Source organism: Sciurus vulgaris (assembly GCF_902686455.1).
Source record: "Sciurus vulgaris genome assembly, chromosome: 16".
Taxonomy (NCBI): domain Eukaryota; kingdom Metazoa; phylum Chordata; class Mammalia; order Rodentia; family Sciuridae; genus Sciurus; species Sciurus vulgaris.
In genome coordinates this window covers 28,398,818-28,415,101 of record NC_136477.1, presented here as the reverse complement: position 1 = coordinate 28,415,101, position 16,284 = coordinate 28,398,818, and the positions used below count along the sequence as shown (strand labels likewise).

Below are 16,284 nucleotides of genomic sequence, written 5' to 3'. Positions count from 1 at the left end.
CCAAAGAATTCTGAAGGAAATAAAGGGTAATTTTTCAATATCATACCAATACCTGCCGCCCATCTTCTCTCCCTACCACTCGCCCTTCACCCCACCAAAAAGTTCTTGGTTGTACAACAACAGCCAAATGTTCAGTATTTCTTTCCAATTATAATAAGGATATGCAATGAATAAAGTTTGGGGGCTTGATCAATTTTTTTCAGCTAAATAGTACATATTTTTGAAACTACCTCCCAGACAAACCAAACTTATAATGGTATAAATTTTATTTTCTTACCTCACATAACAGATTGTAAGAGTGGTCATAATCCTTCACTCCACCCTGTCTTTGCCCACGCCCCTTTATAATGTAACTTTTCAGCTTCGGACTGTTGCCTATCTCCCCTCCCTTCCAATGTGGAAGGGACTTTCTTGGCCAACAGAAGTCAGAAGAAGTGACATTTGCCCAGTAGAAGGACAGGCTCAAGGGACCACGTACTTCTGCTCACCTTCTTTGAACACTGGCCTCCCATAAACAAGTCCAGGCTAGCCTGCTGGAGGATGAAGGACAGATGGTCCAGGAACCCCAATGACTCCATCACCTTAGCCAAGAGCCAGTCAACCCCAAGAACTGCCTAGCTGAGTGGAAGCTGAATGCAGACTCACAAGTTGCCTAGCTGAGAACAGAAGAACCATCCAGCTAAACTCACATTGCCACCCACAGACCTGGGAGCAACATAAATGGCTTGTTATAACCACTAAATTTGGAAGCTGTTTGTTATGCACCAATAGGTAACTGATAAACCCTAGATGTGAGTTATTTGCTACGGACATGAACTATTTTCCTTACCACAGCAAAGAAAAGCTCTTCCAAGAATTGGGACCAAGGAAACTTGGGGAATTCCCTCTTGTCGGCATTCATAACAAAGACACATCGCACCCATGGCTTCCAGTAAGTTCTGGTTTGCAGTTTCATGGTTCTTATCACTTTCCAGTCCCTTCACTTAGGCCCAGCTCCATGAAATTCCAGTGAAAAGAAGGATCGTTAGAGTAGGACAAGCCCTCCAGAGAATCATCATCTCCAAACACTTGTTCAGAAACAGCAATAGAAACTGCAGACACTTTTCCTGTAACACATGAGGAGCTGGACCCTCCTAACCTCAACACTGAGGTATAGAGAGGAAAGAAAATGACCTGCCCAAACCCAGCCCCAGCTGTTCTCTCAAGAAGCATCTCATTCAGCTGCAGGCACAGGTAAGTGCTAGGGGGTTCAAAACACAGGGAAGGGCACATTTCTGTGTGGTCATACCTGGGGTGGCAGACACTGTTCATTACTCACAGTACTCTCTTGTCCCTTTCTTGCCTGATGGTAGAACCTACCTCCCACAAAGGGCTGAAACTGCCAGAGAGGACTGCAGTACCTGACTCCCTTGCAAATGTGATAGTGAGATGTATGAGGAAGGCCACTGGGGACTTCATTATAAAAAAAAAAAAGAGATGTGTGAGAAGAAAGTGCCTGCTCTTTGTTCCTGCTTGGGTTGCTGCTAAGGGGGTTGGGTGCTTGGACTCACTGCAGCATATATTACTCAACCATGGCAGGGAACATCTCTAAAAAGCTACAGATGACACAAGAAAGAGAAGGAATGAGATTAGGCTCATGTTGATTGTGTTGAACTACAAAAATACCAACACAACTCTTCTCGCAGAGTGTCTGCGACTTGCAAGTGAAGATACTACCTCCTGGGAGATACCTGCCAAGGTGCCCCACCCGAGACCCTGTGAGATGAAGGAATGCTGACTATGGGGAAGGTAATGGGCTCTTTAATTTGGCTTCAATATTTCAAAAGGCCCACTACAGACCAAATATTTCCTAAAAGAAGACTGCTCAAGCCAGAAGATTTGAGACTGGAAGTGGGTCACAGTTCAGTCTACTGAAAAGCTTACCCCATTCTCACCAGATTCAGACTGGCAGCGAAGTCAATATCTGATCAATTGGAAAAAATAAACAAAAGACTAATCTGTTACTGCTTTAAAATGATAAAAAAGTTTTTAAGCACAGAGTATAGATAGAAAAAAAATAAACAAAAGAATTCTCTGGTGGAACAAAGGCCATGACCCTCCATTTACCTATCAGCACATGCTGGCACTTGGGCAAAATAAAGGATCATCAGGCCTGTCATGACAGGGGAGGGAGCAAGACAGGGAGACCTCCTCATTACCAGATAGCCTGATGTTTCAGAACAAGTGGCACAAACACCATTGTCATTGCCCCAGCCTGCTGACACCTGTGATGGTAGGAAACCTGCCTATGAGGTGTGACAAGGCCAGCAGTTACAAAGCACCCTCATGGCTGGCTCCTGGTCCAGCTCCTTACCTTCCAGCACTGGTGCTTGGCATAATATTCTCCTTGAGCAATCCATTCCTCAGGAGTTGAGGTCTTAACAAACATGCTATCATCAAAGTCTAAAATGAAAAAGAAAAGCAGGTTTGCTTCTCTTAGCATTCATTCACTTATACCAGTTGTTATGGCTCTATTTTGTGTCACCCCCCCCCCAGAATCTTTAAAGAGGTGATTAACTTAAAATGAGACCATTATTGTGGGCCCTAACTCAACCTGACTAGTGACAGAAAATTAGGACATACACAGAGACCCCAGGAGCACACCTGCACTGAGGAAAGATTGTGTGAGGACACAGCAAGAAGGCAGCCATTTGCAAAGCCTCAGGAGAAACCAGCCTTGCCAGCACCTTGCTCCTCGACTTCTAGCCACTAGAACTGTCAGAAATACATTTCTGTCATTTGAGAAATCTAGCCTGTGGAATTTTGTTACAGCAGACACAGCAGGCTAATACGCCTGTGTTATCTTGCTAGTCTTCTTTTTTTTTTTTTTTTTTTATTGTAAACAAATGGGATACATGTTGTTTCTCTGTTTGTACATGGCACAAAGGCATACCATTGTGTAATCATAAATTTACATAGAGTAATGTTGTTTGATTCATTCTGTTATTTTTTTCCCTTCCCCCCACCCCTCCCACCCCTCTTTACCCTCTATACAGTCCTTCCTTCCTCCATACTTGCCCCCCTCCCTAACCCTAACTCTAACCCTAACACTAACCCTTCCCTCCCCCCCATATGTGTCATCCTCCACTTATTAGCGATATCATTCGTCCTTTGGCTTTTTGAGATTGGCTTATCTCACTTAGCATGATATTCTCCAATTTCATCCATTTGCCTGCAAATGCCATAATTTTATCATTCTTTATGGCAGAGTAATATTCCATTGTATATATATACCACAGTTTCTTTATCCACTCATCAATTGAAGGGCATCTAGGTTGGTTCCACAGTCTGGCTATTGTGAATTGAGCAGCAATGAACATTGATGTGGCTGTGTCTCTGTAGTATGCTGATTTTAAGTCCTTTGGGTATAGGCCAAGGAGTGGGATAGCTGGGTCAAATGGAGGGTCCATTCCGAGTTTTCTAAGGAATCTCCACACTGCTTTCCAGAGTGGCTGCACTAATTTGCAGCCCACCAGCAATGTATGAGTGTACCTTTCTCCCCACATCCTCGCCAACACCTGTTGTTGCTCGTATTCTTGATAATCGCCATTCTAATTGGGGTGAGATGGAATCTTAGGGTGGTTTTGATTTGCATTTCTCTTATTACTAGCTAGTCTTCTTTAAGATCTATTTTAGCTTACCAAGCCAGGTGGGTATGGCTTTCAGAAGGAAAAGGTGGAGGTGAGAAATGATGTGATTTGGTTTTTTAAATTTATGTCTACTTTCCTTTTCTGTCTATGAATCAGAAGACAACAGCAATTACTAACTCCTCCTTGAAAACCCAAAGCCACGTAGCTCTCTGCAAGCTCCCAAGCAGGGAATTTAGAAAGGAAAAGATAACAGAGTTTTACAGTACAGATGCAACTTGACTTATGATGGTTGTATCCTGATAAACCCCACAGTAAATTGAATTTGAAAGTATCACCAATTGAAAATGCATTTCATACACCTAACCTACTGACATCATGGCCTAGCAACATGGTATACTTCAGAGTATTGGTTGTTTACTCTTGTGACTGCATGGATGACCGGGAGATGTAGCTCACTGCCACTGCCCAGCATCACAAGAGCGTGCTATACCACATATTGTTAGCCTGGGAAAAAATCAAAACTTGAAATACAGTTTCTACACCATCGTAAAGTTGAGAAACTCTAAGTTGAACCATGGTAAGCCAGGGACCATCTCTATTTCCCAATGTGCATACTCTGTCCTCATCACAGAAAGCAATCTGGCACACTCTTGTTGCTGGACACAGACTATTCCAAACACCCACTGTGTGTCCCTTCTGTTACACATTAGCCTGTGGTGATTGTATCAACCTTCCCCCATCAACCCCCTCCCCAGTATAACTAGCAATGAACAAAAACTCACAGCTTCTTGAAGCATGAGAAAGACAGTAAATGCTGGGATAATGAGGACCCAAATTAGAGCTGATAGAGTCAGAGATACCCAGGTCAATGGATAGCAACCAGAGAAGTGAGGCAGACCTGCCAGATTTGTTTAGAATGACAAGAAGGCTTCAGAGTCTGATCCCTTCCTGCTTCCCTCTGCTATCCACTGTGGTACTGTGCAGAGGTGACTTCACAGTGTCTCATTCTGAATCCACGTGCGCCATTACTGCCCTGGTGAGATTTTATTCCCACAGCAAAACCCTGTATTATCTCTGAACAGGACCAGTGAACTTGCAGGTGCCATGCTGAAGAAACATAAATTGCATAGTTGCCATATTCATCCCAAGTTCTCCTGCTCAGAGGAAATGGGTGCTCTTAAAGACTTTACCATGAGCAACTGTAACTTGTAATTAAGACTCTACTTTTTCTTGCATTCTTATGCTACCAAGACATAAATTATAATGTTTTTCATTTGAATTTTTTAAATTAAAATAATGCCTATGTTGAGCTCTTACAGTGGGTACTAGAACATATTTAGGGATTAAAAGGAGTATGAGCTACAAGAAAAATTGAAAATGACCATGCTAGACCAACCCACTCCTTTCCTTTCAGTGGAGGAGGGAAAGGTCCATGGAGAGAAATTGGAGCCTGAACAAGGTCATGTGGCTACTTGGGTGAAGAGGTTTTAGGAGAAGATAGGTTTTCAAACTCCAAGTCTTTGACTTTTTCCCTCGTACGACAGTCAGATCCTAGGAACAGAACATCTAATCCTGGTCCCCAACTGAGCCATCAGCAATAACCAAAAATAGCCTCCACAAAACAGCTGAGGATTGCTCAGGAAACCAGCAAACTTCTCCACAGTAGCAGAGCCTGGTCCCTCCCCTCCCCTTAGAGAAATTAACTAAGACCCTAGAGGAGCTGACTCAGCAACTAGCCCTCAAAAAAGGACTAACCTTTCTCCTTTATGAAGAGCTGATTACTTCTTAAAAGCTATACCATCGGGACACTTTGACTTCATTTTTTAATTAACCAGTCTTGGTAAATTGTGAAAATAATACATGATAATAGTTTTTGTAAACTCTGCAAACAGCATAGAGGGCATAAAGGTGAAAGATAAATGGTGTTCCCCAGTCCTAATAGCAGCGATAACCATTACAAATAGCTTCTGTTCATATGGTCCATCTCTCTCTCTCCAAACTCTCCTGATTTAGACTCCTGTAACCCATAACAGGAACTGAACAGCTACAGGTAAACGCTGACGGATCCCTTACTATCTGAACTCTTGGTTTTTCTTTTGTGAAACTTAGGAACTAAACAGATGCCGACAATCTATATTTCAAAACCCTCACAAACCTCATTCCCAACATACATACTCAGAAACTGAATTAGGTTTGATAGTTAAGGACACCTAAGTAGGTGTTTGCATACACACACGCATAATGGTTCTATGCTGATACATACTGATTTACATATAGAGTTTTTATATAGATATAACATAAAATTCTTTAAAAATTCAATCATTCTATCCATACTGCTTTAAATTTTGCTTTTCTTCATCTTGAATACATCCTGAACATCTTTCCATATCAGTAAATGGAAATCTACCTTACTTTTTTTTAATGGTCACATGGAATTCCACTGAAAGAAACATATTAGCCTTTCTTACACTGGATACTTAGGTTTTCAGATTCTAGTAATTACAAACAGGGCTGTGCAATCTTTATATTAATAAGCATCTGCTCAGAAGCTCATAGCAATTTATAATCTCCCAACAGGGCCTATTTCTGCCAACCTCTATCCATAGCACTCACTTTAAAAGGACAATAAAAGATCTTTCCCAAAGGAGTAACTCTCTCAATTCCACCACAATCACACTTTCCCACATAGCTTAACAAATAAGTAAGGGCTCTCTTTTCTCAGATCATGAAAAGGAAAAAGGAAGTGCTTCAAAAAACTATACCCTGGGCTAGGAGCATAGCTCAATCAACGGTAGAGCACTTGCCCCAGAATATATGGGGTGCTGGGTTCAATCTCCAGCACTGCAAAAACGGAACAGCAGCAACAAAGTTATGCCCTTTCAACTTGACCATAAGAGCAGGCGAGAGGAATGTGCTTCCTCCGACACTATTTTAGTGAAATCTTACCTTTATTTTCATCTGTCTTCACAACTTGGACAAAATCTCTTCTAATGAAATATTTAAAAGCAGGAGCCCGTTTCTCCAGGTTTTCATCAAAGATCCACAGGTTGACCCGAGCCCGTGTGATGGCAGTATACAGCTGCTTCAGCTCACCATTGAGGAGCTGGTAATAAGATTGAGGACAAAGATGATGAGCATTCTGTCTACAGCTACAATGGGATGCACTTCAATAGGCTCACTCTGATCTTGGGAAAACATGAAAACTAAGTTTTAGAGAAGCCCAGCACAGCTGTGAACAGGAGCCCAGGAGTTCAGTGACAGCAGCACAAGTAAGCCCAGCTCTAGAAAGGTTATGAGAAACTCCATTCCTTCCTACTGAGAAGGCAAGTAAGCACACCACCAATATAGGATGCTCTTGAATCTGCTATAGGTTTTTTTAAGTTTTAATTCTGAATTAATTATAGATTTAACAGAAGTTACAAAGATAGTAAAAAGTTAGAAAGACAGTGTACCTTTCATTCAGTTTACCCCAATGGTTACATGTTACACATTTGCTGTGACTTGTTTTTAAAAATTAAACCATTATAGCTATCATTAGTACTAAACTACTTAAGAGCTACTCCAATTGTCTTCTGCAAATTCATTTATATTTTATAATATAGGTGGTCATTCATAAACAGTGAAAAATTTACCTTTTCCTTTTTTATCATTATGTCAACTTTTTATCTTTCTACACTGAGTAAAAACTTTAAGAATATGTTGAAGGAAAACAAATAATTGACATAGTTGGAAATATTTAAATTAGGATGGGAAGTATTCAATAGTTTATCATTCAATAACAAGTTAGCTATAGGTATGTTTTTAGGCATCTTGGGTTGAGGATATTTTCTTCTGTTTATAAATCCTTGAACATTTTTATCACAATAGCTGTTAGAATTGTATTAATTACTGTTCATAATCTGTTGAAATTATCCTTTTTCTCATGTATTTGGATAATGTGGAGGAAAACTTCATTGTTAATTATTCACATCTCTCTAACTAACATTTTATGTATGACTGATTTGACTTATTAATATCATTAAGGGTTTTGTATTTATTTTCCTTAAGTATATAATTCTAGAATTTTCTTCATTCGCAAAATTATTCAGATTTTATAAGACTTAGGAAATTATTTCTTTTTTGTGTACTCTGAAAGGGTTTAAGTACATTAAGTAATATTGTATTAAAAAATTGGGAACAATCTACAGATGAAGTAGTTGAGTAATAGATTGCTTTAAGAGAATATTTAGAATTATAACTATGAAATATTTTTGACAGACAGAAAAATTATTATTTTCTATTCTTTTCTGGTCAGGCCCTTTTAACTTATGTTCTTCAAATTGTTGTTTCCAAAATTTATTGAAATAGAATTTTTTCTGTATTTTGTAAATACATATTTTTAGTTGTCGATGGACACAATACATTTATTTTACTTATTTATATGTGGTGCTGGGGATTAAACCCAGTGACTCAAATGTGCTATACAAGTGCTCTACCTCTGAGCTACAACCCAAGTCCATTGTTTGTTTATTTTACACTTTTAAAAATAATGATTGCGATACTTATGTGCCAAGCATACTTTAGTTTATAAAATTTTCTATAACTTCAAAATCCTGAATAAAAAAATTAGTTTTTAAAATTTTATATATAAAAATGTTCACACTTCCTCCAACTTCTATTCTCTTACAAGGCAAAAGTAATTTGAAGAATATATATTCTTTCAACAAAAGTTGAATAAAATACACTTATTTTATGTAAATTAATATATATTTAGTATGAATACACATTTTATATCCTATATATTTATGTATTTATATGTGCAAAATATCTTCAACAAGAGAGCTGATGTAAGAAGAGTTTGACATGATTATCTAAGTAAAATATATAGCAAATATATAAGAAACTAGGTTAATTTAGATTAGTTTAAGTATTTGGAATGTTAATCAAAGGTGCTTGTTATTTAAATGTCATTCCTTCACTTTAACTTAAATATTTCATTTTAAAACTTGTCATTTTAATAAGCATTCTCTCTCTACTCCCTCATACTAAGTATATTTCATTTAGTCATCATAGAACCAAAATTATATATTTTACAGGAAAAAAATGATTATCCATTCTCATCCTATTTAAAAAATTTTACTCCATTAATAGATAAAGCAATTTATTATACATATGGATACATATGGTAGCATTCACACTTACTGAGCTAAAAGTTAAAGCTTTTGAAATAACTTATTAATATTAAGAAAATAAAGTTAGACATTTGAAATTGTCCAACTGCAGAAAATTTCTGTGTCTTCATGTTTCTGTCATTTGACTTTTCTGCTATTTTTTATGCTTGTGTATGTAGGCTGTTCTGTTCACAAGACTATAGGGAGTACTCAAAAATAGCCAATAATTTTAAAGATTACTCAATGGCATGATTGTAAATCCATAAAATTTGGGGTATATGATTAGGATAATCCATTTAAGATTTAAACTTTCTGGAGTATAAAATATATTAGGTTGCCTTTGTGTAAATTTCAAGGAGATAGTATCTCTTTATCAGGAAAGAAAAATATTTATGTACAGTGGGAGAATTATGACAGTTGATGGGAAAAATTTTTAAAAAGTGCCTTCAAACATGAACATGCTATAAGTCAGAGGCCACCAGGGACTTAATAATTTGACTATGAAAAGTTATTTTTTTCAATAATACTTAGTATGATTAAAGTTGCTGATTAATAAAATCCCAACCAATACCTCCAAGGGATTCTTTAAAAACCTGGAAATGTTTCTAAATTCCATATGAAAAAAAAGGTGATGCTATTAACACCCACATTACTTGGGAATTTAAAAGAGAAAAAGCTAATTAACAAAGAGAGACATGTGTGTCTTCCAGTAATTAAAAATTTCATGGAACTGAAAAAGTGCAGTGTATGGTTTTAAGTAGTGTGAAAGAGATGAAAATAAGAAACAAAACAAATAAAACATGAGAGTTTGGCATACTCTTGAATGTACACATATAAATTATATACAATAGTCAACTCATAGATAAGAGCACCTCAAGTGTCTTAAATGCATACTAATTTTTTTTAAAAATGGATGGATCTCCCAGGAGAAAAAAATTTGTAATTGTTCTGCCAATCTTCTTCAAGGGTTGATATTACTGGGGTGACCTTTTACTCTTGGCCAAGGAGCACAGTTTTGATTTGGACATTATTAAAGTCTTTCTTATGTTTCTGATTATAAATGAAAAAAAAAAAAAAAAAAAAAAGAGCTACTCCAAGACCACATCAAAATTTCTGAATAGAGCTGAGTTTCAGAGGTGAACAGAAGGTACCAGTCTTCCCTTTCCACTTTCAGACAGCACCCCATCTACTGAGTCTAGCTCCCTGCTGAGCAATAGGGAATATGCCAACACTAAGACCCTTGTCCCTTCCTTTCCCATCCCCTACACCCCACTGCTGATGTCAAGGAGCATCAGCCAAATGCATGGTTACATTTTTCATCTCATCTTATTTACAAGCTTTGTTTACTAATTCCATGTCAAATAAGTATGTGGACAAGTGGCAGAAATTCACCTTGTACATTTCTGGATTCACCATGAGGGAACGAGTCTGAGAAGAGCTTGGTTCTCCAGGGGTACTTCAACCAATGGCCAGTTTTCCTCTCTCGAGTCAGATTGATGAAGGTGTAAATGAGGAAATGATCTTCCATTCCTTGTAAGCCTGGACAACAATGACAAATTAAAGACCAACAAAATATGCTTCTGAACTGTCTCTCCAAGCTTCATGGAGAATTAGCTCACTCAGAAGAGTTGGGGTCAGGTCTCCAATCCTGTGGCCTCAGAATGGAAGGGAGCGGGGCTAAGGTTGCACAAGCATGAATCAAGTAAGCTACAGTGAATATTCCATACACACCTAGCCAACACAACTCAGAAGCCAGGCACTCATGCCCACTTTGGGGAAGAACACTAAGGGCCCAGGAAGTTATTCTAATTGAAAGAATTTCAACAAGCAGTATGGGCAGGGGAATTCTCATCCCTTCTTACAACATGGTTAAGAAATGCCACTTAGTGGGGCTGGGGAGATAGCTCAGTTGGTAGAGTGCTTGCCTTGTAAGCATAAGGCCCTGGGTTCGATCCCCAGCACCCCAAAAAAAAAAAAGAAAGAAAAAAGAAATGCCACTTAGTGCCAGCAGTTAAAACAGGTGGCAAATTTTTCTACAAATTATTCAACGAAGGATGGAAGAAAAATCAGGTGTTGGGAGATGTACTGCGCAAGGCAGACTCTGAGATGAAACAGGAAAAATGCAGGTCTTCTACTTATTAACTATGTGAACTTGCACACATTGCTTATTCTCCTATTCTATAAAATGTGGAAAGCAGAACCACTCAAGTTTAAAGGGAAAATAAAAGGAGATAATCAATGTCAAGTGTCTAGTCCAGTACTTGACATTTTACCTATTCTTTTCCTTTACCAAAACCCCAAACCAGTGTAACTGTGTAGGCCAGGGGTTATCAAATTTCTCTTCTCCAAAGGGTCTGATAATAAATAATTGGCTTTGCAGGTCACATGGCTTCTCTTGGAACTACTCAGCTCTGCCACCATGGTGCTGAAGCAGTCAGTCAACATGTAAATGAATGAGTGTGCTATGTGTTCCAGTGAACATATAATTCCATGTACCATGGAATATTATTCTCCTTTGAGTTTTTCCAACATCTCAAAAATTAGAATCAATTCTTAGTCCACAGAATGTACAAAACAGGGAGTAGGCTGAATTTGGCCAGCAGGTTATCATGTTCAGACCCCAGCAAAGCTGAAGTACCTAGATTTATGCAGTATTTGGAGTCAGAAATTCCTAAGAAATTTCGGATTTCATACTTTACTGTATACTTTGTAAGAGTAGCTAGTTAACTCTCCTAGACTTTTCTTTTTTATAAAATGGTACTCTCTGCCATCTACATAACAACTATGTAATCTAAGATGCAGAAAAGATAAAGTTGATAATTAATTACCTGTTTTAAAGTTACCCTATAACTTAAACTATGCAGTTAAATTATGTTAAATGTCCTAATACTGTCTATTAAAGAGGAATGGTTTGCTACTAATCAATTACGGAATTAATCACCATGTTCTAAAAAGAGATGTTGATAGTGAAATCATTTAAGTAGCTGAAAGGTTTTAGAAAAAAATCTTCAAGACATATTTATTACTATCCTCTTTGTGAAGTTATTTAGCTGGCAGAAACTGTTTGACAAGGAAGCAGGCAAAAAGACACAAGTGCTTGACACTTGAGAGGACCTTTTGGAAGGCAACGTGAGGTGCAAACTGGCTGACTTTGAAAGGGCTGGGGAAGCACAGTGTATTTTAAACTGCTGGGAGAAAAGCAAAAGCTGCTTAGATAGCACATGACTGATCTGTTTCCATCAAAGGCATTTTATTTTCAAGACAGAGACTTGAGGAGTAATGTGTATTTGTAGCAAGAATGTTGGCCTACAGCAATGTGGCAATAAAAAGAGCAACATTTAAGTCTTCCAGTTTCTTTCTGTGGAACCAAGGCTTAGACTCCACTAGTAAACTTACCTTTGAGGGGCCTCATTCTTGAAGTCCAAAGTTCACTGGCCAAACCAGTTAGCCAACCCATAACAGCTGTGGGTTTTCTAAGTCCCTCCAGTCTCATTCACAACATGAGCTTAAAAAAAGGACTCCCCACTGGGACAGAGTGTAAATTGTAATTATCCTTCCAAATCCCAAGAAGGGACAGTTTGGGGTAACTGGGAAAATAACTGCCCCTCCCCAAAGATGACATAGCATCCACAAGGAAAAGTTTTGTGTAATATTCCTTGGTTCCTTTCCCCATCTCATAAGGTGGCCCTGGAAAACCACGTGATTTAAACAGCAGAAGAAATCCTGTAGAAAGAAGAATCACAAACTGGGACAGCAAGGCCCTCCCCTCCCAACCCCTTGCCCATACACACTCACAAGCCCCTAGCAACAGGTGCTGCAAAGAGAGTGTTTGCCTGAAAAATAAACAGAGGTGGAGGAAGAGGCCAATGAGGAAGAGAGAAGCTCTTCACAGTTCCCCAAGTCAAACAGCATAAACTGCTCAGCAACTGTCAGCCAGTCATCTCGAAAGAAACCCCAGGCCTCAGCCCATAGAGGCTGGAGATATATTTGATCTGTCTTCCCTCTTCTTTTATTAAAGCATTCTTCTCATTTGCTGACAGATGCTTTTTGGCTAGAGATTGGAAGTGATAAACTGAGAGTGAACTTTGTGCAGGGGAATGCATGACATGTATGTTAGAAAGCACCACATCAAAAGTTGTTTTAGAAGTCTACTGTGTACATAGGATAAAGCGGATGTTACCAAAGATTCAGTTTGGGTTTCTGTCCCTCTGGTTGTCCCTGTCTCTGTATCTCTCTCCTTTTCTTTTCTTTTTATTTATTTATTTTTTTTAATTTCATGCAACTCACTGAGCCATTAGTGGGAGCATAGAGTTCAGCCTTATTCATTTCCAAGATCAAGTTGAGACCAAACAACTAGATTTCTCTTTCAACAACAGAACCCACCACAACTTACAGATGCTTAAATCCAGATGCTTGAGTTTCTTACTGGTACATGCATACAACTGGCACTTTAATAAAGGACAGGAACAACAGTCTTATCCCTTCCTCTTTTAGGAAAGCCTCGGTCAGCCATGACCAATACATGTATTATTAGAATAAAAAAGGTAGTCCTCAGATTCAAAATTGTTCCAGGGTTAATGAGTGGACATCTGATTTTATTAGTAAAATTTGATAGAAAAGGGATGTACATAAGGAATTTTAACGATATGCTCATTGTAGAAGGTTCTGGCAGCCAATTTACATGTGAAGCTTTAAAAGGAAGGGATTACAAGGGAAAGAGATTTATAACTCAAAGCATCTGAATTTGTCTTCAGGCCCTGCTGACTATATTATGACTATGGGCAATTTACTTAACCTTGGTGACCTTCAGTTTTACTTATAAAATGATAATAAAAATACATAAAAATAGCCTCGAAGGGTTGGTAAGAGTCAGACAATGCATTTAAAAAGTACTTTGTAAACTGTAAATCACCTATAGCAATATTAGCCATAGGTATTAAGGCAAACATGACATTAAAAGAGATTAGGAAAAAAAGTAAGGATTCTATTTCAAGGCTCAGCTCTGGGGCAGATTTAAGGTATCAAAGCTAACAGTGCTCCCGATTCAGGTATAAAACTGCTCCTTCAAGCATGCACCATATGTAGTGAGAACTCTGCAAAGGGACCAGGACACAGCCAGCTAAGTCTCCAAAGAAGACTCCACAGTACAGTCAGCAATCAGCCTGAGTCCCCACCCAAAGATAGTAAAATTAAACTAGTGGCTAGGAAATCTAAGATGATGGTCTTGATTTGGTGGTTCTCCCCAAAATGAACTAAGCTGAAGAACAAAACCATCACAAGGACTCAAGAGCCAAGTCAAAATGATGGCTGATACAGAAGTCACTGGGGGTCAACCTGGGGACTCTCTGGCTGCCCTGGTCTACCTGGGCTGCAAGCAGTGATAGTGAAGCCATGCCATAGAAAGATCCCAGGCAGGGCAGTGGTTTTTGTCCCCCATATTACCTGATCCAGCAGGAAAGAAGCCAAGTCTCATTTGTCTTCCTGAAGTTGTCTATGAACTGACCTTGCCCAGTTCTGTCCTCATAGGATGGACATTGCTAACCTTGCCTTCATTTGTAAGGCTCTCCTTAGAGCTTGCTCCAACTTAGGCATCCCTGGGAGCCAAGGACAACAGTAGCTAATGAAAACTGGAAACTGGCACTTGAATTGTAGGCATTCAGAAGATGAAGACAAGACAAAGCATGTACCCAAATAAGGGTATAGGGAGAACCAGCCCAAAACATCCCATGAAACAACCCACTCCATGGTCAAAACTCACCCCTCACACTAAAATGAATTGTGTTCTAAAACACAAAAAGGCACCTGTGTGACAAACATCCTCAGCTCCAAATTCTCTTTCCCCAGAGTGGAATTTCAGTTCATAGTCTCAGGTTATATGAGAAGAATTCAGTGTGACATACCTCAGAATCAGTAAAAAAGTTGTAAAGGAGAACATCATCAAATTCTAAGCCTTTTGCTTCATAAACTGTCAGCACAAGTGCTAACCCCAGTTCTTCTGGAATTTTCTCCTTTGCCATTTCATTGGCAACAAGGATTACCTGAGGTAAAACAAAACAAAATCAAATTCTACAAAGAAAAGCCTGGTAAAGGCCAATGTGTTCTAATGGGAGGCAGTTAAGTAATGTCATTAAAGAGAAACAGCCAGCATGGACTTGGTCAGTCAGGACAAGGGAAATATTAAAACAATTAGTCATATCACCTATCTCTGGAGCTCATCCACTCTGGACAAGAGCTATTGAATTCTGCCTTATGAATAATTCAGCCTCTCAAACTTTTTTCAATTGCAAACTTCTTTTATTACAAAACACACAATTCCAAGGAGCTCACCTGGTGGGCACCAAATTCAATGGGTTGGGTTTTCCTTTTGTTCCCTCTTAGCAAAATTGCCAAGTCGCTTACACTACAAGACTCCAGAACAGTTGGTTTGGGACCATCAAAGAGGCCAGAATCTCTGGGAAGTCGATCAAAAGATTCTGGAAAGTAGAACTGAAGTAAATCCACTACTCCTGATGCCAGATTGAGGATTCCTGAGATAAAACAGAAGACACATGTCAGATACTGTACACCATAGCTGAGGTTTTGGCTATTTTATTTTGGGAGTTTGTTTATTTGTTTGTTTTATTGTTGTCGTTGCTTTTGTTTTTTTACCCCTGAGGAGTATTTGCTCTGGCAGTATGTATAATTGTATAATTACAAGTTTATTTCCAGTGCTCCTTTGATTATCAATGAGGCCCCAAGCTGTACTACTCTGGGTGCAATGAATGAAGGCAGAGATGCACTGCTGTGCTGAGAGGGTTTTGTGGAACATCATTCCCAACTTATAATCCTACTAGAGAAAATTACCTCCTAAAGAAGAGTCAAGGCAGAAATGTAATCTAAATAATTAGAGCTGTTATAATGCCCATAAAAGAGACCAGTAGAGACTATCATAAGAAAACAAGAATTACCCTGTCTCCTTTCATTGGTGCTCAGAACACTGGAAGCAACGTTACCATGGTAACAGTAGCACTGGATGTTAGCTGGGGACAACACCCAAGGCTTCTACCACTTTTTCCTCCAGGTTTACACCCAGCTGAAAGAGGACTACACTAAGAAAAATTGTCAGAACAGGAGAAAATATTTTCCAAAGAGTTTCCCCCCACATCCCATTTCTTGTCTAAGCTTTAAGTGACATTGACTAAACACCTAACATACAATAGTCATCTTCATAGAAATCTTCCATTTAATCCTCACAACAATCTAGTGAGACAAATGAGACAATCACACTTTTACAAACGGGACATCTATGTCTGAGAAGTTAATAAATGCCTCCAAGTGATAGGATTGAAACTGGATTGAATGTACATTTTCCTAGGTCTCTCCATTTCTCATATGTTCTCTACTTAACATACATAGATTATAATGGTCTAAACAGAACATCATGAAATGGGCATATGTATCCCCATTACTATTACCGAATAGTAAAGGAAAATTTTACTATCCAACACTAATCATGAGCCTAAGTG

The 16,284-nt window shown here is 38.7% G+C and overlaps 1 protein-coding gene across 1 annotated transcript in view; it reads right to left on the bottom strand.

Moving 5' to 3' along the window:
• TRANK1 (tetratricopeptide repeat and ankyrin repeat containing 1) overlaps positions 1 to 16,284 on the bottom strand; it is a 137,223-nt gene that overhangs the window by 13,451 nt on the left and 107,488 nt on the right. Inside the window, 7 exon segments of the mRNA XM_079115631.1 lie at positions 2,354 to 2,442; positions 6,576 to 6,732; positions 10,172 to 10,224; positions 10,227 to 10,272; positions 10,274 to 10,318; positions 14,680 to 14,817; positions 15,107 to 15,306. Of these exon segments, the coding sequence (XP_078971757.1) occupies positions 2,354 to 2,442; positions 6,576 to 6,732; positions 10,172 to 10,224; positions 10,227 to 10,272; positions 10,274 to 10,318; positions 14,680 to 14,817; positions 15,107 to 15,306 (728 nt within the window).